The 27,334-nt window shown below is 39.6% G+C and overlaps 2 protein-coding genes across 5 annotated transcripts in view; one reads left to right on the top strand and one right to left on the bottom strand.

Annotated features, from left to right (window-relative positions):
- EEA1 (early endosome antigen 1) overlaps window positions 1-14,212 on the top strand; it is a 70,032-nt gene extending 55,820 nt beyond the window's left edge. For all 3 annotated transcript variants that reach the window (XM_086750239.1, XM_086750229.1, XM_086750248.1), the window contains 9 exons: window positions 72-266; window positions 1,087-1,269; window positions 7,406-7,591; window positions 8,073-8,204; window positions 10,053-10,238; window positions 10,541-10,779; window positions 12,171-12,291; window positions 12,637-12,735; window positions 13,802-14,212. In XM_086750239.1, coding sequence (XP_086606365.1) covers window positions 72-266; window positions 1,087-1,269; window positions 7,406-7,591; window positions 8,073-8,204; window positions 10,053-10,238; window positions 10,541-10,779; window positions 12,171-12,291; window positions 12,637-12,735; window positions 13,802-13,924 — 1,464 coding nt within the window. In that variant the 3' untranslated portion in view covers window positions 13,925-14,212. The remainder of the gene's footprint in view (window positions 1-71; window positions 267-1,086; window positions 1,270-7,405; window positions 7,592-8,072; window positions 8,205-10,052; window positions 10,239-10,540; window positions 10,780-12,170; window positions 12,292-12,636; window positions 12,736-13,801) is intronic.
- Window positions 14,213-23,321: 9,109 nt separating this feature from the next.
- Window positions 23,322-27,334, bottom strand: part of PLEKHG7 (pleckstrin homology and RhoGEF domain containing G7) — a 31,024-nt gene continuing 27,011 nt past the window's right edge. For both annotated transcript variants that reach the window (XM_086740064.1, XM_086740065.1), the window contains exons 15-16: window positions 25,616-25,713; window positions 23,322-23,429 (exon numbers count right to left, since the gene is read on the bottom strand). In XM_086740064.1, coding sequence (XP_086596190.1) covers window positions 23,322-23,429; window positions 25,616-25,713 — 206 coding nt within the window. The remainder of the gene's footprint in view (window positions 23,430-25,615; window positions 25,714-27,334) is intronic.

The following is a 27,334-nucleotide window of genomic DNA, read 5'->3' as shown; positions in this document are numbered from 1 at the left end:
CAGTTGTACAAATAGGCATGTGCAAATAGTGATTAAAATTATATACAGTTATTTAATATTTTTGAATATAGATTTCTAAGCAGTTGTCAATAGAACTTGAGTCAGCACGAGCACAAGTACTGGAAATTCAGGGTCTTCTGAAAGAGAAAGAAAAAAGTGAGCAACAACTCCAGGGAAGGCTGAGAGACCTAAAGGAATCTTTTGAGCAGAAGAAAAAACATAGTGAGACACTGCAAGCTGAATTAAAAACTGCCCTTTTAGAAAAGGTAAGACTGGCCTCTCTTCTTCCTTTAAGAAAATTAATGTAAATTTCGCTGATAAATGCCGCAGCTTTTATTTCAATATCTTTGTGATAAACAGCTGTTTGCTGTAGTCTTGTTGGAAATACGAAGGTCAGGATGTAGAAACAGAGTCTTCAGATGCTGTTGGAAATTGAAACAACAATGTCAATGACAACAACAATAAAGTGAAAAGAACCAGTGCTGAAATACAGATTCTGTAGGAAATAACTTTCAATAAAAAATGGCTAGATTTAATGTGTTTATTTTGCTTCAGGAGCATGCTATGAGGCAAGAGCTGCCATTGTCTTGTAAAGCAGTAGAGTTTTCTGAGAGTAGTTTAGACAACTCTCAGTGTTTAGGAATGTCTGTGGCAGTTTAAACCAAGTCTTCTCTTATTATAACAAAAGAATTTATCTGAGTGACAGTAGGAAACTCATAAACCATAATGGAGAGAGTTCAAATGTCTTATAACATTAGAGAATGTTGTGTTGTGTGCTTTATATGTACCTTATGCTACATGATTGTATTTGTGCTTTAGTAAGTCTGTGGAAACTTTAGGACTTGGAAATGTTACTTAGATTTTTAATGTTTGTTCTTAATGTGTTTCACTTCTTCTGACATGAATTAAATTTTATGGTTAAATTAGTTACAAAATATTGCTGTAAAATCACAAACATCAGATTATTGGGCTGTGTTTCATAAGTGGAAAAAAAAAACCTCCTCATGCAGTATAAATGCAGTTTATTGATTAAGCTTGCTTTACTGTTTGTAACTTTATTTGAAACTTCCTATGGTTACGTTTCAGGCAGAACTGGAGAATAAACTACAACAGCAGTCTATTTTGTCAGCACAGGAGCTTAAAGCAGAGAAAGTCAAGCTAACAGACTTACAGAAGACCCATGAAAAAAATAAGGAAAACATGGAGAAGCTGCAGCTAGACCTTTATGGGAAGGAGTCTGAGCTGCTGGCAACCAGGCAAGACCTTAAGGTACTTACAGTAATTTTAATGTCATATATGACATTAAAGATCTGTTTATATCCATTCTGAAGACCAAGAAACAGTACAAGAACTGTATAGAGGGAAAAAGCTCTCCTGCTGTGTATAGACTTTAGTGCTGTTCCATCCCTCCTCTTGGGACAAAGGACGTCCTGAAACTCGTCTAAAGCCAAGAATATTTGCCAGCTTACCTGAACTACCCTTGCATTTGTGCAGTAGCAAAGTGAAAGATGATTTGGTTTTTTGTATTCTTTTAAGAGTTAATTTTTTTTGTGTTGCTTTTTCTTGTTATATATTGTAACTTTCAACTAATTTAAACAGCATAACTAATTAGGGCAAAGTCTCTGCCAGCAGGTGGGTAACTGCTGTCTTCTAGATAATTTAACTAGAATTTTAGTTGTCAGTTTTTTCCCATGTCCTTGCCCCTTCTGCTTCTTCCTGGCTTATTGTTGACTTTCAGAGGTGTCAAACTATTAGGAACAGTAGGTTTAGGGACCTGCTTGGAATACAGGTATCTGAACTTAGTCCTTGAAGTTTTTGCTATTCCTAAACTGAATTTATCTGGTTTGGTATTAGGGTGTAGTGCCATCAAAGAGGCATTGCTGGGAGTTGAGTCAGTTAGCAAAGGTGTTTTTTGTACTTTTTTTCTGCCTCCCTCCTTCATGTCACTGCTAAGCCCATACTCCAGTTAGTCCCAGGACATACTGTGCTGCAGAGACTGGTTGTCTCCTGGCAAGATGTGTAGCTTTGGCACTTTTCACTTAGATGAATCCCACTACAACTTTGTCTTTGTCTTTGTCTGTCTGCCATTGTTGTTTTAGGCTCTTCTGAAGTTTATGAAAAGAAATAGGCACTTTGGGAGGACAGATCATCTGATCCATTTTAGATGTCAGCTTCTGTTTGTTTTGTTATGTATAAAGGGATCCATTAGTGACTGCTTGGTTTTCAGAGCTCCCTTTCAGCTGTCCCAGCGGAGGCCTTTCAGTCTCACCACTGAAATTGTTAAAGGTCTTGTGGCCGTTTCAGATAGGCCCGTGTGAGCTGTGGAGCTCTACCCAAGCTCCAGGTTCAGGGTTATTTTACAAAAAAGATAAATAGCTCCTTTACCTATAGGCCATTGGAGTTTTATTAATCATACTCCTCCTCTGTAGCATTAGATTACCTGCCACATTTCCCTGCAGGTTACAGAAGCTTTATTCACCAGTCTTTCTTGGTTGTAAAAGTGTGAAGAACTTTGGCAAAGGTGGTTTAAACATACTCTTTCTTACATTTAGTTCCTATAGCACATGTATCTCTGTGAGTTCATTTCCTGCAATGCATTTAGATCAGCATTTGGTAATGAAGTGACCTGTAAAAGCATTGGATGTGCTCAATAACTGGGTATTTTTTGGGGGGATATAGCTTTCATGTAAGTATCATTTGTTGCAAAAATAGCTCTGAATAAGTATTATTAAACCATTTTGGTGACCTTTAGTTCTGGGAAATATAAAATAGGACAGTAGGTGTCCCACATGCTTTCAAACCTGAATAGGGCTGGTAGCAAGGGAGAGAGAGAACATCCATGCAAAAAAGGTAAAATACAGTGATGGCAATGGGAAAACAAGATTTTCAAGATGAGCAGTCAGGTAACTTGATTTATTATGTAAGTCTCTGTGGAGCCTGGAGAGCCTGAGGAAGGCTGGGATCTTTAGTACTGAAGTGATATACCAACTTGGAGGCCGTTTGTTTGATTTAGAAAATTTTTTTAAAAACATGTATTAGTTAGGATTAGTGAGGTCTGCTTGCCACCATAAAATGTAGAAGAGGGAAAAGGTGGGGAGCAGATCTTTAATTGTGGATGTGCTGCCTCATTGCAGTGTTAACCTAAAGAAGCAGTGATAATTTGCCTTAGAAGATCGCAGAGGAAAAAGCGTGTTCAGAAAGCCTCAGCGTGGTAGTGTTAGTCTTGAGACCTGAATATCAAAATACCACTCAGGTCAGAAGAACTTTATGGCAGAGTTTCACAGCCCAATTCAAAGTCAGTTGTCTGGATTATGTTTCACTTTAGGTGAGAATTTGAGCCTGAGCTATGGATTTTGGTTGAAGTTTGGAACCAAAACTGGTGAGTGGGCTGAGGTTTAGTTTGGTCTTAATTAGTAGACAGTAGTAGAAGTTTTAAAAACTTGTATGTAGAGTGAGCTTTGGTGTCTTTCAGTGCCAGATTTTTAGTAGAGATATGAACTCCCTGCAGAGCTGCATTGAGTTAGCACGGTTTGAAGCCCAGCGTTGTCCAGGACAGGCATGGCCAGGCCATATCGTGAGATCCTAGCAGTGCTAGGTTTTCTTTAGTTAAAAATACTACAAGGGAAAGCTTAAATATTCCCACATGGTGTAGCACCACGCTGTTGGTGAGGCCAGAGCTCCAGGCCTGGGACAGATGATACAGGACTGCACAGGGCCGTAGGCCCAGTGGCTGAGAGAGGAGCTGTCAGGAGTTAGGCCGTAGGTGGAGCACTGTCTGCTGGTCCCGGTCCGGAATGTCACTGCTGGCATTGAGGGGTTGTCACTGGCGGGGAGACTGGGGTGCAAAGGGAGCAAACGCTTCAGCAAAGGTTTGCAGTTGGAGATACAGCATTGCAGGAGAGGGAGATGTAGGGCAGGAGTTGCTCTCTGGAGCAGCGTCAGCACGGCTGGAGTACGAAAGACCCACTTGAAATCCTTTTTTCTCGTTCAGTAATGGAGGATCCTAGCTATGCCACTGTAGCCAGACACAAACTTGGTTAAACGTTCACAGAGGAGAAGTGAGAAGTGTCATAATAAATTTGGAAGTGAGAACGTAGTTATAATTTTGTGGATACATGCAGCAAGTGTGCTGCAAATTTACTTTGTTTTAAAAATGTGCTGTCTATACCAGTGACTAAACTCATATGTTTTTGTCTCTGTGACAGGAAAAAGAAGTTGGGCAGGATTTGAGTGCTTGTAAAAGCTACAGTTTTTGATAAAAAAAGAACATATGTAACAAGAAACTCCCCATTAAATATATACACACAAATATATATGTGCGTATATATAATATATTTTTTTTTTGTGGAAAAGGCAATTTTTATATAGAAGAGTTAATAAAAATGCAGAACTGTTATTTGTGCCTTGATTCTGAGTTAGTGCAAACATAGTTTATCTGAATCCTGCTTTCCTGAGCGCTGCCAAGTATCCTTCAGTCTTGGCATTTGTGCTTTTTGTAGTCAGTCCTGGATTCCTCTGTGTTCTCCAAAGAATGTTTCTTTGCCTCCAATATTGGCATCACTGTCAGTGTATCTTCACTGGATGTTCTGAGACAATATTCATGCTGCCAAACCTCAGGTCTTTAAGTTAGGAGCCTAAATTGCTTGCAGTCAATCTGACCCTTCTTCGTAGGAAGTAAAGAGAGATCAGGTTAGCATGTGTGAATGATTTCATGTCTCTCCTTGTGGGCTAGAGTCAAAGAGCAGAGAAGATGGGACACAAAGACTAAAATGTTCATTTGCACACCTCACTTAGGCAGAATGAATCCAGGTCCTGACATTGAGTTAGTTCTGCTCTTGGCACTATTATTTGCACTGCAACAGCCCGAGTTGTACTAAGTCAGATTGTGATATCTTCTTATATTTTTATTTATTTACTTAAACTCTATGCTACTCATCCTAAGATCTGTTTTTATTTACCAAAATAACTATGGGTGGCTTTCTTTTTTTCTAAATGTAGCTTTTCCATGCATGCTGTTTTGTCTGCCATCTTAAAGAGCAATCTGATGATTGAGAGTATCTTGTTGGGAGAACACCTATCGTTTTCTGGGAGCAATTGCAAAATTGAATTATAATTAAATAAGGTAAATGGCATCAGATGTTTTGAGAGGTGATTTTGTGTTAAAGATGTGAGATCCTCAGCAGTCCAAAAGAATCAGGCTGAATTACAGTCTCAGTGGAGACTAAGCCTGGAGCAAGGATAGTAACTGGAATATTTAACCATGTGCCAGAAGATTTCTGCTCATTTTGAAAGTATGCTGTGAGGGACTTTTGAGCAAAGCAGAAATAAAGGCATAAATAGATAGAAGATGCATTTACTGTTATATTGAATGATATCCCAATTAAGGTAAATAGCATCATTATTAATCACAGCACAATTAAGAGGCACTTGTATATGTAAGCTATGGTACACTAAATTGTATGCAAGATTCCAAGCATCTTATATTAGAAACTACTGAATTATAGAAACGTTTGTGCCTAATACAGTGCAGAGTACACTGAATACCGACTCACCTTAAAAGAATGTTTAGATTGTCTTAGCCTAGATATAGACACAATGAGATAACCTGTCCAGTGTAGACACTTTACAGAGAGCATTGAGAGAGGAATATCTCCTAGGTGAGGCTTTTAATTTGGGTGTCATTATCCACTTCATAGCCAGATTTTATCATCCTATGCTAACGAATTGTTTTTTACCACATTTCTTCTGCTGGAAATGACTTTGAATAAAAGCTGTGTCTTCCTTATGCCTCTTTCTAAAACTGCAGAGATATTGGGTTTTCCTGTGAAGATGTTCTATGAGGATGCTACACTTCCCATTCTTTCTCATTGTTAGGAAAGTAGTACTGCACTGCCCGCAGTGGAGCAGAGAGGGATAATTTTGCTTTCTGAAAGACCCACCTTGCTGCAAGCTTGAAATTGCAAATGCATCTCTTATTTTGCTTAAAACATTTTCTGAGTTACTCCTTGCAAAGTGCTAAGTAGCAAACTCTAATAGCTCAGAAAGCAAATCAAATACTTTGTCTGCAAATTAATTTTAAAAGCCATTCTGAGCTTTTTTAGAGCCAGTGCGGTTGTTGAAAATACTATTGAATCAGCAGTGTTCCATCACGGGTGTTTCAATCTAAGTTTGACTCTACAGGCAAACCATTTTAGACGTTACAAGGAAGAGTTTGAAGGCATCAGAAATCAATTTGTTTTTAAATCACTATGGGAGCTGCTAAAGCATATGCATAATTAGGTGAAGTCAAAGTTGTGCTTTTATTGTTGCTTTTAAAATCACTAACCTTCAACAAGAAGTTTGATTAGGATTTAAGTAAGAGCTTCAAAAAGAATTTAATTTATCTTGAAAGAATTTAAATCCTTATTGGTGCACTGAAGGCAATAAATTTATCACTAATAATAAATCTCCTCACCTCACATTCTGCATCTTAGCATCAAAAATTTTCATAAAATAACAATATCTTTGTGGAGTGGAGGATGAGTATGGTATTTTTCTTTCTCATTGGTTCTTTGTGAAAGAACATGCTTCTAAGTGGGGTGAGTCCTTGCCTAAACTGATGGCTTTAAACAAATAACCTCCAGAGTACTAGTTCAAGAAGAACCCTAAAATTTGACTTCTCTTTGAGCAACTGGAATGAACCTTGGGTACAGGTTTTAGCTTGTTTCTTGTTTTTTTTTTGTGACCTGTTGTAATGAGATAAATCCAAGTTCTTTTTCTAGATAATGGGTAGAGTAGGAAGCAAATTAAAATGTAATCTGTAGTAGATTTTGTATGGAAGTTTGAATGTTGTCTTTAAAATGCTGGTGCAGCTGAGACTGTGAAATGTTTTGTCCTGATATTGGCATTTTTAGGTTGTACATTCATTTTGGGATTTTCAAAAATTTCACAATTGACCTAGCACTAGCCTCATTGAGTCTTTGGTAAAAAACAGCATTGAATAACTTTTGAAAACTTCACAGTATGATTCACTGCCTCTTAAGCAACAGCCATCTAGAGTTATAGAGCAGTTTATTTGCCCAGAGAATAAAATAAATTTGTGGGAGCAAATTCAAGTTCGTTCTCTTTTCATCAGTCACCTTTCGTCCTCTGCCCTTTTGTATGTTTTCACCTTTTCTCTGTGGAAGGATGCAAGCTGGAGTATGTACAGTAATGCACTGCTGCTGGAAGTGGTGTTGGGGTAGTTTACTTTTACTTAGGGTAGCCTCATAATCTAGAATTTTCTGAAGCTATGCTTTGCAAACATTTGAAGGTAAATGTTGCATGCTAGATAACGATTTTTCTATGTGGAAGATGTTTAAGTGACTGTTGAGTATCTGAAGCTCTTATACTGACAGATAATTTGCAGAGCTCTCTTTGTAATTAGTCCACAGAAGAAAAACTTGCTCTAGCTCAAGAAGAATTAGTTTCCAGCAGAAATCGCATTGCTAGCAATAATCAGCAGATTCAGGAACTGAAGAAAGCAAAATCTACACTGGAGCAGGATCTGTCAAAGAAGGAACAGCAGCTGGGCGAGAAGACCAAAATGTTACAGGATCTTCAGAATGACAGGGTAAGTGCCTCTGTCTTTTGAAATCTTCACACAGACACATTCACAGCATGCAGGCACCCTTTATTAATTTCTGTTACATCTCTACAAAAGGGGTGTTTTGGCAGCATAGCACTGCTGTAGTGCATAGTAATGGCAGTTTTACCCAGTGCAAAGACTTTTAACAGATAGTTGAAGTGAATTTAGTTTGAAGTAGGCTGTTAATGTGTTCTAAGTGGCTAGACACCTGGAAAAATGTTACTAGTTTTAAATCTAAAACTGCAAACATGCTGCTAATTGTTTGCACTATGCACTGTGGATAGAGATAGTGGTAGTTGTTTCCCCTTAGTTACAAAGCCTCCAAGTAGATTTTGGGCCCTGGATGTTTTTTCATTGGTTGTTTTGGGGTTTTTTGGGGTTTTTTTTTTTTGTTTTCTGTTTTTTGGGGTTTTTTTTTTTTTTATTTTGTGAACTTGGAAGAAGTAACTTTTTATTTCTCTTCAAGATTTTGAAAGAAAAAGACTTGGCTAATGAAAAATGTAAAACAACAGAGCTCCAGGAAATAAGGAGTAGACTTGAAAAAGAAAGTACCAAGCTTGGTGAAGAGCTTAGAGCCTGCAAGCAAGAATTTGAGAAGGTATGTTGTCTTCAAACTAGTCTTCATGTGGGTGGTTATCTGATAAGAAATATATACCTACTCAGTAGGTGTCATCTGGAATGGCTTTGCAAAGATGGTTGCTGTAAGTATCGGTATTACAGGTAAGGGAACCAAAGCAGATTTTGTTGAGATTCCTGAGCAATATTGACTTCATTAGTGATAATTCTGGAGCACTACTGCCCAGTGTTCTTAGCCAGGTGGACCACATAACTTGTCTTAGCTTCAGGATGGGTTGTGTGTCCTGGCTTTTCTTCTGTTCCACTGTAGATTCGCTATGCATACCCTTACTTGGCTATTCTGAAGTGCAGAAAGATGTCTAAAAGTGTCATGAATATGCGGTTTCCCAGATATTCTAGGGACATCTGGTACTTCTCAAGGATGTGTGGTAGACTTGAAGCTCCCTTGAAGTGCTGTGGTTTCTTAAAATGTCTTAAAAAGTCACAATCAGGGAGGAAACAATGTCAGGAGCCTCATAAAAGACTAACTCTCTTCCAAAATCATAACAATCAAATGAGCTTTCTAAAGGCTAAAGTTTGTAGGCTCTCATTAAATAATTTTTAGTCTTCAGTAAAACAAGCTATTTCTCACCACATTCTATGTATTTAATTTTTTAGTCTCTGTAGAAACAAACACTCCTAAAAGGCCATAGTTTGTGTTTTCCATACTATACTATTAGTAGTTATATTTGCATCTGTAAAGCACACAGGGTTTAGGTTGCTGCAAAAGTATAAATGAAGGTACAGCCCCTATACACTAATAAAAAGAAAGTAATGTGATATCTTATGAGTTTCAGATATTCTTTTGTTCTGCGATGTTTAGAAAATGGTCTCTTATTTTTAGTTAGAAGTCTGTACTTTGTTTCTGTCAAGCAATCTTTGCCCAGTACTTTCTTGGATTTTGGGGAAGGTGATGATAATTCTTCTGATTCTTCAAATCTATTCTGAAGAATAAAATTTATAAAGGTCTATATAAAAGGTGTGCACATCAATGGCAGTTTAATAGTCATCTCTCGGTCTCCCTGCAAGCAATCATACTAAACCAGGAATGGTCTCCTAAAGGCTTATACTCTCTTTCCCATCTCCTACCAAGGAATGGATACACATGCATCTATAGAGCATCCCTTTCTCCTCAGGATATGCTCTCACACTGTCTTTGATTTGGTTTTAATTTGTGATGCAAACTTTGATTTATAGAAAACTGTCAACCGCTATTAGTCTGTTAGTACCTGCATGCTTGGCTGTGTAGTTTTAAGGGAAATGATTCCTACAAATTTAACTAACTATTCTATTTCAAGATTTTTTATGTTTTATTACAGAATAATGAATAAAACTAATATTTAAAACCAAATGCATCATCCTACTTGCTTAAAACATAGGGTAATTATTTTTACATTTAAGACTAATAGACACTAGATTTCTTCCATAATCAGTGTTTGGTTTTTACATTGTCATTACAACGCTTTTAACCTCATTATTGCAACCAGAGAACAACGTGAGGTAAATTTTAGAACAGACTCTGGAAAATGACAAGTGACACATCTTTTCAAAGAACTGTAGAAAATAATCCAACAGAGCTTCCACTACTTTAGTAGAAACATACATTAAATTTATTTTAAAAATTGAATGTTTTTCATAATATACGTATAAGTTTAAAATCTTTGATAATGAAAATCACTGATACTTTGTGCTATAAAATAATCCTTTCTTCCAGTGATAAAACTAAAAATTGTTGCTGTCCTCTCTTTGGAAAGAATTACAGTAGTCTTGAATTTAAATCATTTACAATTTCAATGTTGCTACTTTAACTTTAAGCTCTGTATCCTAACAGGAGGTGGCAAATCTCAAGGATGCTAAACAGCTGTTGATTCAACAGAAATTAGAGCTGCAGGGCAAAATAGATAATACAAATTCAGCTCTGGAACAGGAAAAAAAAACCCATCAAGCTGTTAAAGATCATCTGAAAAAGAGAGAAGAGGAGCTGAAGAAAGAGTGTGCTGAAATTGAAGCTAAACTGGTTAGTATGTTAGTATAAGACTGTTGTTTTGTGAACACACTTTTGAGTTCTTTCAGGGACAGAGAGGAAGCAACCAGTTGGCATTAGTTTCAAACTACATTAATTTTTAAATGACAAGGTCAGAAATCTTTGAGGCATTTAATGGTGTAGGAAAATGCAGTGGGATGACAGCCTTGTCTAATAGAGTTTGTTGATTAAAAGTAGTGATTCTAGTACAGTAAATTAAACATAGGGAATTAAACATAGGGAATAGGGAAAGAATACTTGGGAGGTTGTTTTTCATTGTTCCATTGTTTTGTTAGCACGCAGAGAAAAAAGAGAAAGAAGAAGAAAACCGGAAACATGAGGAAAAGGAGACCAAGCTCACCATGCAGGTCACCGCTCTGAATGAAAACCTGGCTACCATGAAGAAAGAGTGGCAAAGCAGTCAGAGGCGAGTGAGTGAGCTGGAGAAACAAACAGATGATTTACGTGGGGACATTGCTGTCTTGGAAGCAACAGTGCAGAATAATCAGGATGAGAGAAGAGCGTTGCTGGAGAGGTAAGCTGTCATCCTGACAATGTGGAAGCGTAGTTTGGGAAATGGATAGCCTCACAGTGAAAACTTGTTTCAGTTGATTCAGGATTCTCTGTGCATGCTTTATTTAAATCCATGTTTGTTCCTAGTGCCTGGGCTGTGGGTGCAGTTTCCTGAGTGGAACCTTCTGTCATCCCTGCCAAAGCATAGCAAGGGGTGTTGGGAACAAACTGTGCTCTTTGTGGGCTTTGACAGGGTGACCACTTTGTAGAAAATCAGGCAGGCTTATCAGGACCTTGCTTATCACCAAAGCCACAGTTCTGTGCTTGTGCTTGGATCTTCATACGCATCAGTAAGAGTCTCCTAAATCTGTTGGGCTCTTCTGAACTTTGAGGCATGTAGGTTGTGACTTCTCATCTCATCTGTAGTGTGAACTTTGCAAGACCTGTCAGAGACAGGAAGCCTGGAAGAGACTCCTTAGTGCTTCCAGCAACGTAGAATTTGCTCAGGGACTTCTAGGTATGCCCACTGCTCAATATTAGAAGATTGAATATGTAACTCGAGTAGATAGGCTAAGGTTCACACAAGAGGCAGTTTCTTCCTGCTGAAAACCTACAGTTGTCTTTCCTACAGTTCTGCTCTTGTCTCTACAATATATTTAAATCTTAGGTAAGCAGAGTGCCTTTCCTTCAGGCAGCAGGAGGTACACAAGGCAGTGGGGGTTACCTGAAAGCAGCCATTAAAAGGGCAGAAGAAACACCTGTGAGACAGGAAACTTTCTTCATCTTTATTTTCTGACATGTTTAAAGGCAGAGTGGAAAACTTTTTTTCCATACTGTCAAGCTTGCGCATTTATTTTTTAAGCAGTAGACCTTGGGAGAGGATGGGATCAATTCAAACAAGATCCTCTTTTTTTGACAATCCCTTGCCATACTGTGCTGAACTCATCCAGTAACCATTTACAGTGTGGCAGAAAAAAAACTGTTTGAAATTTGTCTTTAAACAGTTAGCTGAATTTCAGCTGATGGGAGATGGCCTTGCTAAAAGAAAAAGGTTTATTTTCTGTTCTGTTGTCTGACCTGATCTGCTGCAGCTGGTTTGTGAGGGTGTCCTGTTGCACAGGAGTACTTTTTGGGGCTTGCTGTTGATGGACTGCATTCAGAACTGTCTCTGGTTTTGCGAGTAACTCCAGGTATTAATAAGCTGCAGATATTTGGGAGCAATGCCAGATAATCTTAAACTGATTGTTGTAACAGAATGTTTTTCCAGTCAAGGCATCCAAGAACTTTTCACAGCAAGGATACTTTTGGCTGGATTTTATGAGAGTAACTTCTCAGTGATGACAACTTGCCCAAAGGAGGCGGTGTACATGGCCTCATATCCTTTGAGCTGACTATTTACTATTTTTTTCTCAGGTGTATAAAAAGTGAGGGAGAAATTGAAAAGCTTCAAGCCAAACTTGTAGAAATGAAGAAAAAGCTGGACAACACTACTGCTGCAATGCAGGAACTTGGCCGAGAAAACCAGTCATTACAGGTATAATTTGATTTGAAGCAATTAAACCTGTCGATTCTCTGTGTGGGAACTTAGGAGGATATCAAGTTTGTGTCAGAGTGATGGTGTGTTACCTTTCCAGAATGATTAAGATGTTATGCTTGTGGTGTACGAGGGCCATATTGCTGTCTGTGGGTTCTTAAATCTGTTCATAATTTTAAACTTGGAAGATTTTCTCTGAATAAATATAAGCTCTCAGTATCATGGTAGAATTGGTGCTTTTATACCACACTGGGTGGTGCGTGCCATGAAAATGAAGAAAATTAGTAGGAATTAGACAGGAATTTTTTAAAAACTGCTTTTTTTTTTAAAATGTCTTCTGTATAGATCAAACACACCCAAGCTCTCAACAGGAAATGGGCAGAAGACAATGAGGTACAGAATTGTATGGCCTGTGGAAAAGGCTTTTCAGTGACAGTGAGAAGGGTAGGTGTGTTTTACTCTGTGTCTGTGGGGATTTTCCTTTTCTATTGTTTTCAAACTCTTAGATAGGTTATGAACTTCAGAAAATGGCCTTAATAATACTGTGATACTCAGGGCATCTCAGAAAACAGTTATTGCATGCAGTGCCTTAAATATTAAAAATAAAGTTTGTGGAGCCTACTTTATTAATGATTCTTTTGCTATTTTAACAGCATCAGTTTATACAGTGTTAAAATTGTTCAGTCCTGTGAGCAAGCAAGCAAAATTACGTTGTTGTAAGGGTATTTACAAAAAAACTTATTTATAAACAGTCTTAACTGAATTTACATGTATAAAAGGTATGTAAATTTGTTCAAACTGGATATGTGAAAATATGAGGCATCAAGATGATCTGATGCTTTTTGACTATTAATTTCTAAACACTGACTAGATATGGAACTGAAGAAACAACTGGATGTGTTTTAGGACTGTAGTCAGACCTTCTGTGTAAAAACAACTGTGGTCAGCTAAGGTGTTAGCATCCCTCAATTGCCAGGGTCTGCCCTTCATCCAGAGATTACCATCCCTCCAACAAGTGACTTGGCAATGAAGTAGTTGAGGCATATTCATGACGTTAATTTTGCAGTGCTTCCTGACTTGGTTTTAGGTGTCTCTGTCCTGTGTTATTCATAATGATGTCCTTTGGCTAGTCTTTGAATAAAGACTGACGGGGTTCTTTGACTCAATGGTACTTCCCATGTGAAAGCGGGTAGTTACATGTAAAAAGAACGTGTTTTATGTGACTTAAAAAAAGTTCAAGAGGAGAAATTCAAGAGGAGGATGAACTTCAACCAGTTCACTTCCAAGACTGGTATGGTCTCCACACTTAGTGAAGTGCTTCTGAATATTTCACTCGTATACCTTTTAGAAAGGATTTACTCCTATGCCCTTCTGTGTGCTGTGTAACTACTATTTAAAAATTCAAGCTAACTTCTGAAACATGAGATTTGACTTGACCTGATAGTGATCTCTACTAGTGATCGATTCCTTGTCACTGATGTTCAGCATGTCTATTTCTTCTCTTTCACAGCACCACTGTAGACAGTGTGGAAATATCTTTTGTGCCGAGTGCTCAGCAAAGAATGCCTTAACTCCTTCTTCTAAGAAGCCTGTCCGGGTCTGTGATACTTGCTTTAATGACTTGCAAGGATAACTGGCTATCGTGAGTGACAAAGAAATGTTACACTAAAATCTATAATTTCTGTTGATGCACTTCGTTCAGCACTCAGACTACTATTCAGTTTGGACAATGATTGTAACACTTGGCAAAATTTAGTATATTTTAAAATGTTTATTGATACCAAGTAAAACTGTTGTATTTTTTGTGAGACATGGGCTCAGATCATCATAGCTTATTGCCATTTATCCTGGAAAGAGCTTCTATGTCTAGATTAGAAATACTCAGTTATTTGTAAATAAAGTTTAAACAGAGGAGTAACAATGTATTTTTTTATCTTTTATTTTTTTGTTCAAGAGAAACAGCGTTTATGTGATGTTGCAGTTTATTCTTGTTTCCTTCAAAGAAAAAGGAAGATGCAAAAACTTGTGAGGATTTTATGTATCAAATGTTGCTGTAAAAGCATAACTAATTGTTCCGTTTGATTGCATATCTGATGTTCTTTATAATCCTGTACGATTTTGTTTGCTTTCTGTCTCTCTGGTTCTTCGACTTTTCTCTCTAAAGTTCGACCTCTGCAGTGAGGGTAACGGCTGGACTCGACTCCAACTCAGTTTTATTTGCCCACTTAGAACTTGTAGTATCACCACCCAAGTCCTTATCCAACTACCATGCTTGGAGACTGGAACATCTTTACACGTACTATAGTGCATGGTTTGTGTGTGTGTGTGTGTGTGTGTGTCTAAGAGAGACGATGTGTGAACAAATGATGAGACAAAGTTTAGCTGGCATTGTAGGAATATTACGTGATACATTACACTATTCCATCCCATATTGGCTGATTTCACTTTTACACGTTCAGTGGATAAATTTTAATATTCCAGAAACCGTTATATGTGGGATTTAAAAAGCAAACAAACAATGCCTGTAGCGCATCTCTGCCCCTGCCCATACCCTGGGAGCGCTGAGAGGTCCTGTGTCCTTCTAAGGGACATCCAGACCTTTCACACTAGGTATCCTACTGAGAAAAAAGTATTTTTTGAGACTGCTGTAGTTTTTCTGACCTTTTCTGCTGTCCCTTCCCTCAGCTTTTAGTGGAAGAAGCTGAACTCCTGCTACATCTTACTACTGGAGTCTCTTAAATGTTGTGTTAATTAAATGATTTAGTCTACTCAGAATGGTGGTGTCAGTCTCCTGCTACTGGCTTAGTTACAAGCCAAAAAGCTCTCAATGAGAGGCCAATGTATAAATCTTTAGATATTTATTAATATTTTCTGTACCTGCAACAGAAGTTTCTTGAGGAGTTCCTGTAGGCTCCAAACTTATTTTTTATTGTGATTTTATTTACACCTGTTTGTTCTTGCCTGCCTGTCTCTAACTTTTCTTTCCTTAGTATTCCCTGGTATTTGAAAACCATTAAGGTTATTTCTTCCAAGTGGGGGTTATGCCTTCCAATATTTAGGGACCTTTTGTCTTAAATACCCTGATAAATTCCCCACACCCCAAGCCCTTCTGTGTCTTACAAAATTGTGCCAGCTGTTCAGAGAAACGGACTGCGTCCTGGATTCCTCTATTTCTTGCTTGAGGTAAGGAATCAAATTCTGTCACAATGATGGAAGCTTAGCCATTGTTAGGCAGGTTTGTTTGCTTTTATCTGTAGCTCTATATGTGAATGAGGAAGAATCTCTTCTATGAAAAATGCCTTGTCTTCATTAACTCTCAAGTGAAAAAAACTTCTTAATCCTTCTCCAAAAGTAGAGATCTATATGTTTTGTATCCCTTCTTAGCTTACCTGACTAGTTCTACATTTGCAGCCTCAAGGAGTCTTCCTCAAGGAGTTTTCTTAAAATTAAATTCTTATTTCCCAAAAGCCAGCTGAATTATGTAGCTGGTTCTCCTCATTGTAAAATGCTTTGGGATACAGCTGTGGTTTATGTGAAATATTGACCTGCTTTTCTGGTTTGAACTTGAGAGTTGCTTGCTCAAAAGAAACAATTCCTGCAACAATTCCATATGAACAGAGCTTCTGGACTCTCTGTTTCTCCTCAGCAGTGTAACTGGCATAAGAATGTTTTGAATAGAAAATATGAACAGAATCTCTGCCTCTGGGAATTTTTTTACTTATTTATTGAGAGAATCTGAAGAGTTTGCTTTCGAGCCGTGCTTTGTCTGACATGTGACTTCAGAAATGTGAGAAGGGTAAAGATGTTACAGTCTCTGTCTTGTGTAACACACGGAGCCTTGTGCTGCTTTCAGAGTGAAGGATGACCACATGGAGCGGAAGGATTTTTGAGAGGGAAGAGAGAAGCTTCCCACAACTGAACAAGGACAAAACGTGTGAGGGAGAGGAAGATGGAAATCTCTCAGGGGAGCTAGGAAAATGGTTAAAAGACTCACTTGTATTCAGGCATTTTGCTTTTGAGTGGAAACCTGTGAAAGCTGAGGAGAGAGCTCTGCAGTGAAGTGGAAGGCCTAGAAGCTCTAATTGAGTTGTTCTTAATTCAGCACTTTGGGATGCCTTTCTGTAAAGACAAGCAGTCACCTCACATAGCTGGCTGCTGAAGCAGTCTGGTTGGTTGACCACAGATCAGACCTTGGTCTGGGACTCCTCAGCTTCAGGGGCAAAACCAGCTTAATTTCTGCAGGATACTTTTTTGCTGACCAGTTTATATGACCAGCTTCTTGAGGGGATGGAAATGCTTTTTCAAGTACACATTTGTAGAGAGAGAGATTGTTAAAATCTGGAGGAACAGCAGTGGGGTAGAAGTTTTTATGCTTTGAATCTGCAGCAATAGGTCAGGATTTCTACAGCTTTGCACTGGAGTAAATTTATGGCTCTATTGTTAAATCTCATGCTCCTTCTTTTGTGCTTATGATTCTTAGTGCCGGTCTGTATTTGTTGACAAGTTGGTGGTGTAATAGATCCTATAAAGCTCTTGGCCTCACTGCCAAGTTGGAAGTTGTACTTAAGCTCAGTAAAATGACCTGTGAGATACATAATAAGGGAAACTGGAAAGTGAAAAGCTTTTTATTTATAAATCTGCTTGCAGAGTCTGACTCTTTTGATGGGCATATTGTCAGTAGGAGTGTGGGTTTTTGTGTTTCAAATATAAGTAATAGGAAAACCTAGTAAAAAGCCTGGTAACTTTTACCACACTGACTTAAAGGATCCCAGACAAAATAGTTTAATGCACTGATTTTTCAGACTGCAAACACAGGAACAGAAGGAAAAAAATAATAAAATAGCCAAAGAGCCTAGAGCCTTGGAACCAGAGGATACACAGTGATGTGTTTTAACAGCCTCTAGGAAGAACCATATTGCTCTGATTCACTGAGGAGAGGCCATTATACAGCAAGAGGTGGAAATAATGTTAAAACCAGTGCTCGAACCAGTAGGTGTGTGGGATCCTCAAGCTGTCTGATTACTAGCCATTACCATGGCATCAGGAACGGGACGGTGAAGTGTGGGGTTTGTTCCTGAAACTGTCTCCTCTGCAGGCCACTCCATCCACATTCAGAATCGCTGGGGGAGCGGAATATCAGAGACCAGATGCTACGTGGGCTGAGACAAGCTCTGGAGGCAATCAGAAAAGTGTAAAAGATTGTCTTGTTAAGAGTGGGGAGAGGTTCTTTAACTTCCTGGAGGCATCACCTCTCTTCCCAGTCAAACAGCCACCATCCCTTGGGTTATTGCCTCCAAAATGCCAAGTCCTAGTGTTCCACTCCAGCCTCAGGTCAGCAATACATACTTCATACTTCAGTCCTGCAGTGCCTCTGGAAGCAGGTAACTTTGCAGAGGTCAGCAGCAGGCTTTTGATCTTAACTGGCTGTGCTTCACTGTTATTTCTTCTCCACGTGTATTCCATCCCTCTGGTAGTCCTTCCCCTTTCTGCAAAGGTTGAACAAAGAGGATAAAATTAATGAGTCACAGTAGGAAAAGTTGCTGTCTGTAGCTGAAGAGACAAAAGGAATTTTGTGCTGCAGCTTCCAGCAGAGGCAAGAGGTTTAGAGGGATCTCATTTTTCAGCTGGCTTCACTCTAGCAGAAGAGTCCAAGGCTCAAGGGTACCGTGAGGATTTTTTCCTCTGTTTTTGGAAGGCGTCAAGTAACCAAGTTGCCATGGATTGTGGAGTGCTAGGTACACAAGAACAATGAATAACTATTTTTGTTGGTTTTGGGACGGTTAGGGTTATTTGTGAATCCTCACTGGAAAAGCTTTCTTAGTGAAGCAAGAAGGGATTTGGGAGCAGAAGCATGAAGTAACCTTGCTGTATTTGTATTACATTGACAAGAACAATTGAGTCTCTCATGCTAGGTATAAAAAAGTGACATTCCTAAAGAAGGGACCTGGAAAACTTGAGTACTTTTCTGGATTGTTAAATGTCAGTTAAATGTGAAGAGGGAACAAATGCTTTTTGCAAAACTTAAAAATTTATGACCAGTACTCAGTGGCAGACAGAAAACTGCTGGAGCCTAAGTTCAAACAGAACATAAACTATGCCAAGAAGAATGATACTGAGGTTTGAGTATGTTGAAACTGATACATTACTCCTCCAAGTACCACCCCTCTCTTGTATTCTTGGAGGACTAGGAAACAACACTGTCATTTGCACTATGCACTTTTTGCTGTCTAACTGAATATATTCTACAGTAAGTGGAATGGCATCGTTGGCATTGCATGTGTTCGCTGTAATCAATGGGCAGAACGTGTATCTTCAGCTGGACTTTTCACTGTATTACATTCGGCCCCTTGTTAAGTAAAGAGAATTGCACTCGTAATTCCTTTGTACCAAATCATCGTCTGAGAGCACAGGTAACAACAAAAACCATGTAGTCATACACACGTTGTCTTTGTAGAGCTTCATTTTAAGATTACAAAATGAGAAAACATGAATTTTCTGTATTTTCAGAGGTCTTGCCAGTTACCCAGTTCTTCATTTTTGAAGTCTTAGCCTCAGCACCCCTTCTAGGATAAGTGTAAAATTATTGTCCAACCACAGCCTCTCCAAAAGCACGAAGTGGTGTACTTTTAAAAACCAGCAATAATTGGATAGTAAAGTCCCTCCACGGAAACTCAGTTTTTGGTTTGGTTTTTTTTTGTTTGTTTTGTTGGGATTTTTTTGTTTTTGTTTTTTTTTTTTAAGGGGCTAAATAAAGAGGTTTGCATCTTTAGAGAGAACATTAGATGCCACTTAAGATCACAATAATGAAGAGGATAGGTACTAATTAATATAATAAACTTTGCCGTTTGTCTGTAGCTCACCACATACTATGCACTCACTCTGCAGCAGATACAGGAGTATCTGCTCATTTGAAGATTACTCAAGCCCTGCTAACCCTTTTGGATCAATGTTACTATGAAGGAGAAGCCTGGTAGGCGTGTTTTCCGGTTTTTCCTCCCCCTATGACCTAAAGTAAAACCACATTCATCTGTATTTCTTGCCTTTTTTGGGTAAAGAAGGCTGGAAAAGAGTGTTCATCGTTATACGTCAACAGGCCAGTGCTGGCAGGTCCAGGCTCCTGCTGTTGGCTTTGTGGCAAAGTACTCCGTTGTATCACGCTAAAACTTGCTTCCTGGCACAAAAGCGGAGTTTGGAAGAGTGTCTCACTGGGTTAGCAAATAGCAGAACTTTTTATAGTAATGTGTCCAAAATGCTGCTTGTATAGGATTTGTCACTTTTGTAAGAAAAGAAAAAAAAATCACAAAAAAAAATAGTCATAAAACCCCACCATTTGATGCTGTTACATCAGATTTCATTTGAACTACCTCTCAGTGTGAAATTCAAACATTAGGTAAGTTTAATAAGGTTTGCTCACTGTCATGTTATGTAAAAGTTATAGTGAATGCCAAAATTGCTGAAGTTTATCACCAAAAAGGAAAAAAGTTAAGTCTTTTTTTTTTTTTTAATGTGTTTGAAAGTATCCAATAGTTTCAAGTTCTTGTAAACTCTCTTGTATTCTTTTAACTTCTGTAGTTTCAATCTTGCAAACTCTAGCTGCTGGACAGGAAATAAATCATGACCACAAGCTTTCATAATCATGGTCTACTGGGTAAAAACAATTTTGTATGCAGCTTTGTCATCTGGCTATAGATAGCCTCATTCACCAAATGTACCGTTAATTTAGTCGACTGTTTTTTTTTCTTAGTACTTGAGATGTGAACTTGATGAATGGTATTCTGTAATGGATGTGTGCCACAAATTACATTGTTTTGTTTGCCTCTTTTCTGAATTTTAATGATCAGTTTATTATTGCGAATGTGAATATTGCTCTTAATTTCTGTATAATTGTATAAAATATAAATGGAAAAACTTTGAAGTTCTTTTACCCAGTATTTAAAGGTAATGTATTATACTAGCCTTATGTTGCAGTTTTACCTACAGAGTACTGCACTTCTTTTAAACTGGATCACACCATCTTGGTAGGTGTAGACAGATTTTTTTTTGCATGAGTGTGTTTGGGTTTTGTTTCTTTTTAATTGAAGTTCCATTCTCTTAAGTTCTGTTTTCAGTGTTTGTGTTTACTACTTGTGATCACGTAGTTGTGCCTTACATTGTGAAAGAATTTAGTCCAGCGTGCACTATAACTCCTAAACTCTGCGATTTGGAAGGTGGCTGTGGATTTGGATGAGAAAATGACACCATGCATCAACCAGTTCAGTATAAACTATGATGAAATGTTATTGAAATGTCATTTTTGTTTTCTAACCTGTTAAAGGAATGATTAATGACAATAAAGGAAAAAAAAATTAGACCTTTCTAATAGACCAGTTCTGTCATTCAAAACTACCGTGTCCCAGTTCAGACAGCAAAGGTACTTTGAAATGGGGGTTCTATCATTTTGCAAATGAACTGTTGGGAAGCCACGCATCTAAGAACAAGCTAAATGCTCTGGTTTCTTGGGCTTGTAGGGAGCTGCAACAAAAGCTTTCATGTTCCTGCGGAGGCAGTGGTAATGACTGTTTTTCAAATCTGTTTTTTCACAAGTTAAATTCAAAGTAGTCTTTCCATTCCCAATAACTGCTCAGGGCTGCGGGGTGTCCTGCATTCAGTTAAAGTCCTTCTGTTGCTTGCTGTGTGCAGACATCGCACTCAATGCAGTCTGACAATGGGCATAAATGGAAGACTTGGAAGTAGCACTTACTGTATTTTTTAGGCTAATGAAGGGCTCACCTGTGAGATGGAAAACTCTTTCAGGGTGGAACTGTGTTGCAGAGAGAAGCCAGGTGATTATTGTGTGTGAGATCAGTCCCGTGGCAAAGCCACTATTGAATTGTGGGAGTATTCACAAAAAAACCCCATGTTTAGCTATTGAAGGAGATCTTCCTAGGGGGTCTGTGTGGAGAAGGACGGAGAGGTCTCCTGAAGGGCAATTTAAGTTGGGAACTTAATTTCTACCTTGACTGCTTTCTGAGTCCTTTTTCTCTCCGGACCGCAGAAGAGCCTGTTGAGCTTATGTCTCCCTAAAGATAGCTTGTGTGTGAATACTTCCTTTCCCTGGGGTGTCCTCCTTGGAGATGTGCTGGCCTCCAGGAAATACTGAATCTCTGAGACTACTTAGTTGTCTGGTAAACTGAGCAGACCTGGCTTAAGGTCGTTTTGGCAAAAAATACACAGAGAAGTAAAACACCCCCTCCCTTCTGCCAGCACACAAAGCACAGAACTTAGTCTGTCAAGTGTGACTTCTCTGGGCTTGAAATATCCTTCTGTCCTGTCAACACTGGTGTCAAGATACTGTGAGGTCCTGGTGAGGCACCAGGTGTGGAAGGGGGAGGGTGTGATGCAGGGAAGTTGAGCACGGCTGTGTCAGCCAAGTTGTGGCTAAGTGTTCACAGCTTGTGTGGTGTCCTGGAGGAGATCTGCTGTCTCCACTCTGTTCTGCTCTCCTGCTTTACATGTTCAGCACTTGGCATGGAGCCTGGGTGGCTGTTCCTTTCCCAGGAAGCCGTGATAAAAACTTGTTCATCACAGGCATAGGGGGAAGAGCAGGAATGTGTACTGCGCTGGCCTCGGCCGCATCTGGAGGGTGCTGAACAAGTTAAGTACGTACATACATACATAGAGGCATACAGCCTCCAGACCATAGGTTGTATGAACAGGTGAACCAGCTCGAGTGGATAAAATGTACCACTGCATCCTGCTGGGTGGAGCTGGGGAGGAGCTGGGTTAGGGGCAATGCCTGAACTCATGACTGATTCGATTGTGGAGTAGAGGCGAATGCGAAGTGAATTCCAACTTCCGAGTGAATAATGCGAACAACTGGAATGGCACTCCTGCATTCTTCAGCATAGTCATCATCAGTCTTCAGTTCCCCCTGAAGTAATTTCTGATACTGAGGGGATAATCTAAGGGCTAACTTTTCTGCTGAGGGAGACGAGTTGATTTGGCATGAAAGTGGGAGAAGTGACAGAGTCACTTAAGAGTGGCTTCAGGGAAGTTTCCCTTTCTCTCTTGACTATGGCTGATCTCAGGGGATTAGCCAGGGCTAACCTGGTGAGAGCAACCTCCCGCCCTGGCAGTAATCTGCATGAACGCTGTGGCAAGCAATTTCAGGCTGTTCTGCAGGTCTCTTCCAGTACCCCAGAAAGAAGGAAAAAAGAATTAAGAGTCACATATGCCCAGACCATAGATCTGGGATAGCAGTGAATTATGGAATGGCTTAACGCAAAAGGAACACTCAAGTTTGTGAAGCAAACTTGAACTCTAAAGGCTGCAATGGGTGGGAACAATGCATAATGACGGATCTGCTGTTAATAAAGTGATGAAAAATTTTAGGTAAAAAAAAAATCCCTATAAAGCAGGGCATGGTTGCACTCTTGTTCTTTCTGTTTATATATTCTGTAGCATCTCTAGTTTAGCTGAATGTTATATGTAATTACAACCTTTTTCAAAGAAACTTGAATAATCTAATTTTAAAAATTAATGAGGCGTCAACACAATATATGTTTTTACTAATCTGCTTCCACAAGCTCAATGCTAATGCAAAAAAAAATTTGTGATATCATAGTTTAGTAGGTAGAGAGGCATAACTATAGAGAGCTATGGCTGTACAGTTTTAATTTTGTGAAATTTATTAATACAGTTTGTATGATCTTGGAATAACCCTTCTAGACACTTCTGGTGAGTAAGTTCTCCTCAGCAATGTAGGTTTTCCCGCTGTCCTGCTTTCTAGGAAACAACAACCTGTATTAAAACTTCCCTGGATGGCAAGAGCCTTCCGCTAGCTGAAACAAAGGAGCATCTAAGAGCAATACATTTGTTGCATCATCTTCCCCCTCCAGTTTATTCCTGCATCTCATGGTCAAAACTCATCACGTCTGTCTAGTCAAGTCAGAAATCTGTTAGCTTCAGAAACTCAAGGCATGCTGGGAGAAATAACTGTGTTGACACCACAATAGTCTTCCAGTAGTTCTGTTGGTGCTGTGCTGACATTATTAAATTTCAGAGGATTCAGCAGTGAAGCAGAAAGCAGTGCTTTTCTTGGTTTCATGTTGCGTGGTGTAATTGGAGATGGCTGTTTCAATCTGTGACATCCATGTTTTCTATAATGCAAAAAATAATTTGTAAACCAAGACAATCTAAAATAATTCCAGTAATTCACATACATAAACACTCAGAGCCCTTAGTTTTATTTAGTGTTTCTTCATACCCATGCTCGTAATTCCTGAAGTGAACATGAATTATCCCAAAAACTGAGACTTTCCCAGTTGCTCAGGACATTGCACAGCGCTAAAGTCTGTGTCTGGGGCCAGGGATTTCCAGCGGAGGTTTCATTTTTGGTTGGAAGGTAGAATTTTAATGCTCTGTTTGTTAGAAATAGTGAAGTTTGCTGCAGGCGATTTCACCCAGTTTTGTGTGGTATTTATTAATTTAATGCTGTCCCTGCAGCTTGGGCTCCCTGTTCCTCTGAGTAAGACAGCTCCAGTGCTATCTGCATCACAAGTTCTGTCTCTCTCCGAGACCTGTCATGCGCTGCCACATGAATTTCCATTTCCAGCATCATGCTGACAGCATTCCGCTCTCTATCCGCTGTCATCCAGGTATCAGGGCAGGGGTGGCAGGAGAGATGGATTTAAAATACATCCTTCTGTGCTAGTCCAGATGATCTGGATCCCAGAAGCTGAGTTGTCCCTGAATTGCTATGATTAGACATTACAAAGCAATATGAGCTTAAGGCCTAGCTGTGCTTCTCCCACCCCAGGATTTTTCTTTTGCTTACTCAGGGGCTGCTCTCCCTGCTGTCATGTGTGTAGAGACACTGAGCTTTGATGCAGAGTAGAAATACGTGAGAAGTAGAAGCCTGTTCTACTTCAGGCTTCTCTTACGTTTGACGCGTTGTGTGCACTCCCTGTGCAGTGGGTAGAGCGTAGGATGGCAGCGAGGGGCAGGTGGGCAGGGTGAGCCTGGGCCTCGCAAGGGAGCCCAGAGCTGAGGCAGGCACCTCACCAACATCAGGGGATCTAAGAGGCGGTTCAGAGCGTCACAGCCCTCTGCTTGGCATGAGTCAATGGGAATGTGGCACTTAGGCCTTCATTCAGTTTGCTGTCTCCTCTTTGATATAACTTAGCCAACTCGAGGCCCTGGTCTGATGGTCCTCACCAGATAAGATGATCTTATCCAGATCATCTTCCCTTCCGCCTTGCAGAATCACGTCAGCTAAACCCATGAGCTCATTTTGGCTAGCAAATTTTCATTAAAAAATGTGTCGATCATGCTGAGATTTGGCTTTTTGGGAGCTGAAATATGGTAGTCCATTCAACCAGTGCTGGGAAGTCTACCTTTCCTAGGACTTAGAGCACTCAAAGTCAACAAAATGTGGTGATGGCACCACATCCAAGTGAAAATATCCTTTCACTGCAGGGTTTTCTCCTTTGATAAACCGGACTTGGGAGACATTGAGAAGATGGTAGCCACCTGGTGTGAAGATAGTTTTGGAAGGGAAAGGTAATATTTTAGTAACAGGAGAAGGTAGCGACTTCTTGAGCAGATACCTATAGTAGATACCTATTCCAAGTAATAATCAATGACTTAGAAAGAATTCACTCATTGCTTTTCCCTGAAAAAGTCCTTCTACTACAATTTATTTTTAAGAATTAATATTAGTGGCAGTCAAATTTCTGTACATTAGGTATTAGAGAATTAAAGTCAACTTACAGAAGGAAAAAATACTTCTGTGAAGTGCCTACTACACGTTCAGGTGTTATATACAGCACTGTTACTAGAAATGTGATGTGGTGTGAAAATGAGGGGTAAATTTATATAACAGTGGAATTAATCATACCATCTGCTCAGTCTGACATTGCAAGATGTGTGTCGTGCATAGATGGATGAGCATGATAGTTTTCTGATCTGAGTCCTACTGCATATGAGCTGGGTCGGTGAGGGGGGGGTTGTTTTGGTGGTGACTTTTCTGGAGGGGCTCACCATCTTCATTTCTGTTACACAAAAACCAGGGGGTTTTTTTAGCAATCAGAAGTAATATCTTTCAACAAGAATATGACCTGCTTTCAACCTTGATATAAAATTGGTACACGTTCAACATTAAAAATTCTGTAATAAATGTGTGAGCCAGAGCCCTGGGGTGTTATTTTGTTTTGGTTTGGTTTTGGTCAAATGTCACAGCTGTAATAGATTCTTAGCGCAGCGTGGCCGCTTGTAGGCTGAGAGTCTTCTTTTAGGGAAAGCATGGTTGAGTAATTAGAGAAGAGAAAAAAGGTGTGCTACTTACCTTGGCAGTCTCTGTCTGAGCTTGTAGCACGAAGACTGCTATGCACTGACGATACCTATTTTCATGCTGTATTAGGAAAGCATTTCGCAGGCTGAAGACTGTGGAAAAAATACGAAGAAATTATGTAAATTCCTTCACGCAGCTGACAGTCCAATTTTGTATCACATTGTCTGGTGATGATTGAAGAAATTATATATGTGATCATCTTTTCTGATTCTTAATAGGGCAATGCACCCTCATAGGGTTAGTTTTCTGTTGTGCGGGAAGCTGTGTTATTTCAAAAAGTTAATTCTGCTGGCACTTGTTTTATTTTTCATTACTTAAACATTGTGCAGCTAAGGTGCTTTTGAGTCTAGCTGAGGATCGTTAAGAGAAGTTTCCATTCAAAGTGGACTAAATCATAACTGAAGTTAGAGAAAACAAATATCAGAAATTAAAGAGAAAGGCCTCATTTTTATTTTATTTCAAGCAGCTCTGTACGACAGATGCTGTATAGGGAAGTGGCTGTGCTTGGACTGATGGTGGCTTTGGGCTCTTCCCGGAGTGTGTGCACAAGCCCGCGCTGCTGCCCAGGGTGCCCCAGTCGGCTGCCGGCAGCGACGTCTTGCAGGGCCGGCCGTGTTGCCAGCGGCACTCTGGTTCCTGCCAGACTTCTCCTGCAGGAGAAGTTAATCGGTGACAGCAGCATCTCCTGGGTCCTGCACTTTACTTGGAGCCTTGTGTGGCAGGTTTCCCTCCATGGGGACAAGTCAGCACCAGCGTTGCATGTCTGGAGTGAAGGGGTGGCTTAAGTCTGCTACAAAGCCAGCTTAGGGAAAGAGGAGAGGAAATAAATAATCTTCCAGTAGCCAAAAATCCCGTGGCAGACGGGAGGTGTACTTGGATGGACTGGTGGTAGCAGGAAGGGAGAACAGTAGCCTGTTATAACACACCGGATTCAGGTGGCATTTCTTTTTTTAGCTGGAGTTGACACTGTTGTAAATGACATGACGGCGAGCGAGGTGTAGGATTGCCTCCCTGCGAGCGGTGGCCCTGAGCAGACCCCTGCTCCTGAGCCCACGCCACCTGGAGGAGAGCGCAGATCTCGAGCTGCCAAGACAAGGCAGCTTTTTTCTGAGTCTACTACTGTTGATACATCTCTTTGACAACCTTATCTAGATCATATAGTTTCCTCTGAAGCCTTGTACTATGTATGTCAAATATCTTGCTGCTGCATAAGGCTTCTTGTCCAAGCATTTCCAAGTGCGTGACAGTCAGACCTCAAAATGTTTCTGGAAGATAAAATACTCTGTAATCCCAGTTTCATAGAAAAGGAAAGTGGAGTACAGACTGGTTAAATTACTGTGGCAAATCAGTTAGCAGTGGAAATTTGGAGCAGTAGAGGGGGTATGTTTCAGAACTCATGCCTTATGTCTGTCCATGGTCAATGGGAAATACAACTTTGCAATCTTTAAAATGACTTTTCTGGGCAGTGCTCAACATCAGGCTCTCAGTAACATTTTCTAAAAGAAATTATGTGGCTGTAAAGTTTACCAGGCTTTGATACAACAGCATACCAGTGGGTTTGGCTCCTTCAAACTCAGTGTATGCATTATTAGTGGAGCAGTAAAAAATAACTGTGAAGATTAAATCCAGAGCAGAATGTTAGAAGGAAACCATTTTCTGATTAAAAAAATATGTTGCTGCTTGATCTCTTCAGAGATGGATTCATACTATGAT

This window comes from Chlamydotis macqueenii, chromosome 1 (genome assembly GCF_036417535.1).
Source record: "Chlamydotis macqueenii isolate bChlMac1 chromosome 1, bChlMac1.mat, whole genome shotgun sequence".
NCBI classification, from domain to species: Eukaryota; Metazoa; Chordata; class Aves; order Otidiformes; family Otididae; genus Chlamydotis; species Chlamydotis macqueenii.
The sequence above is the reverse complement of the archived record's forward strand: the minus strand, read 5'-3'. Positions and strand labels throughout refer to the sequence as shown.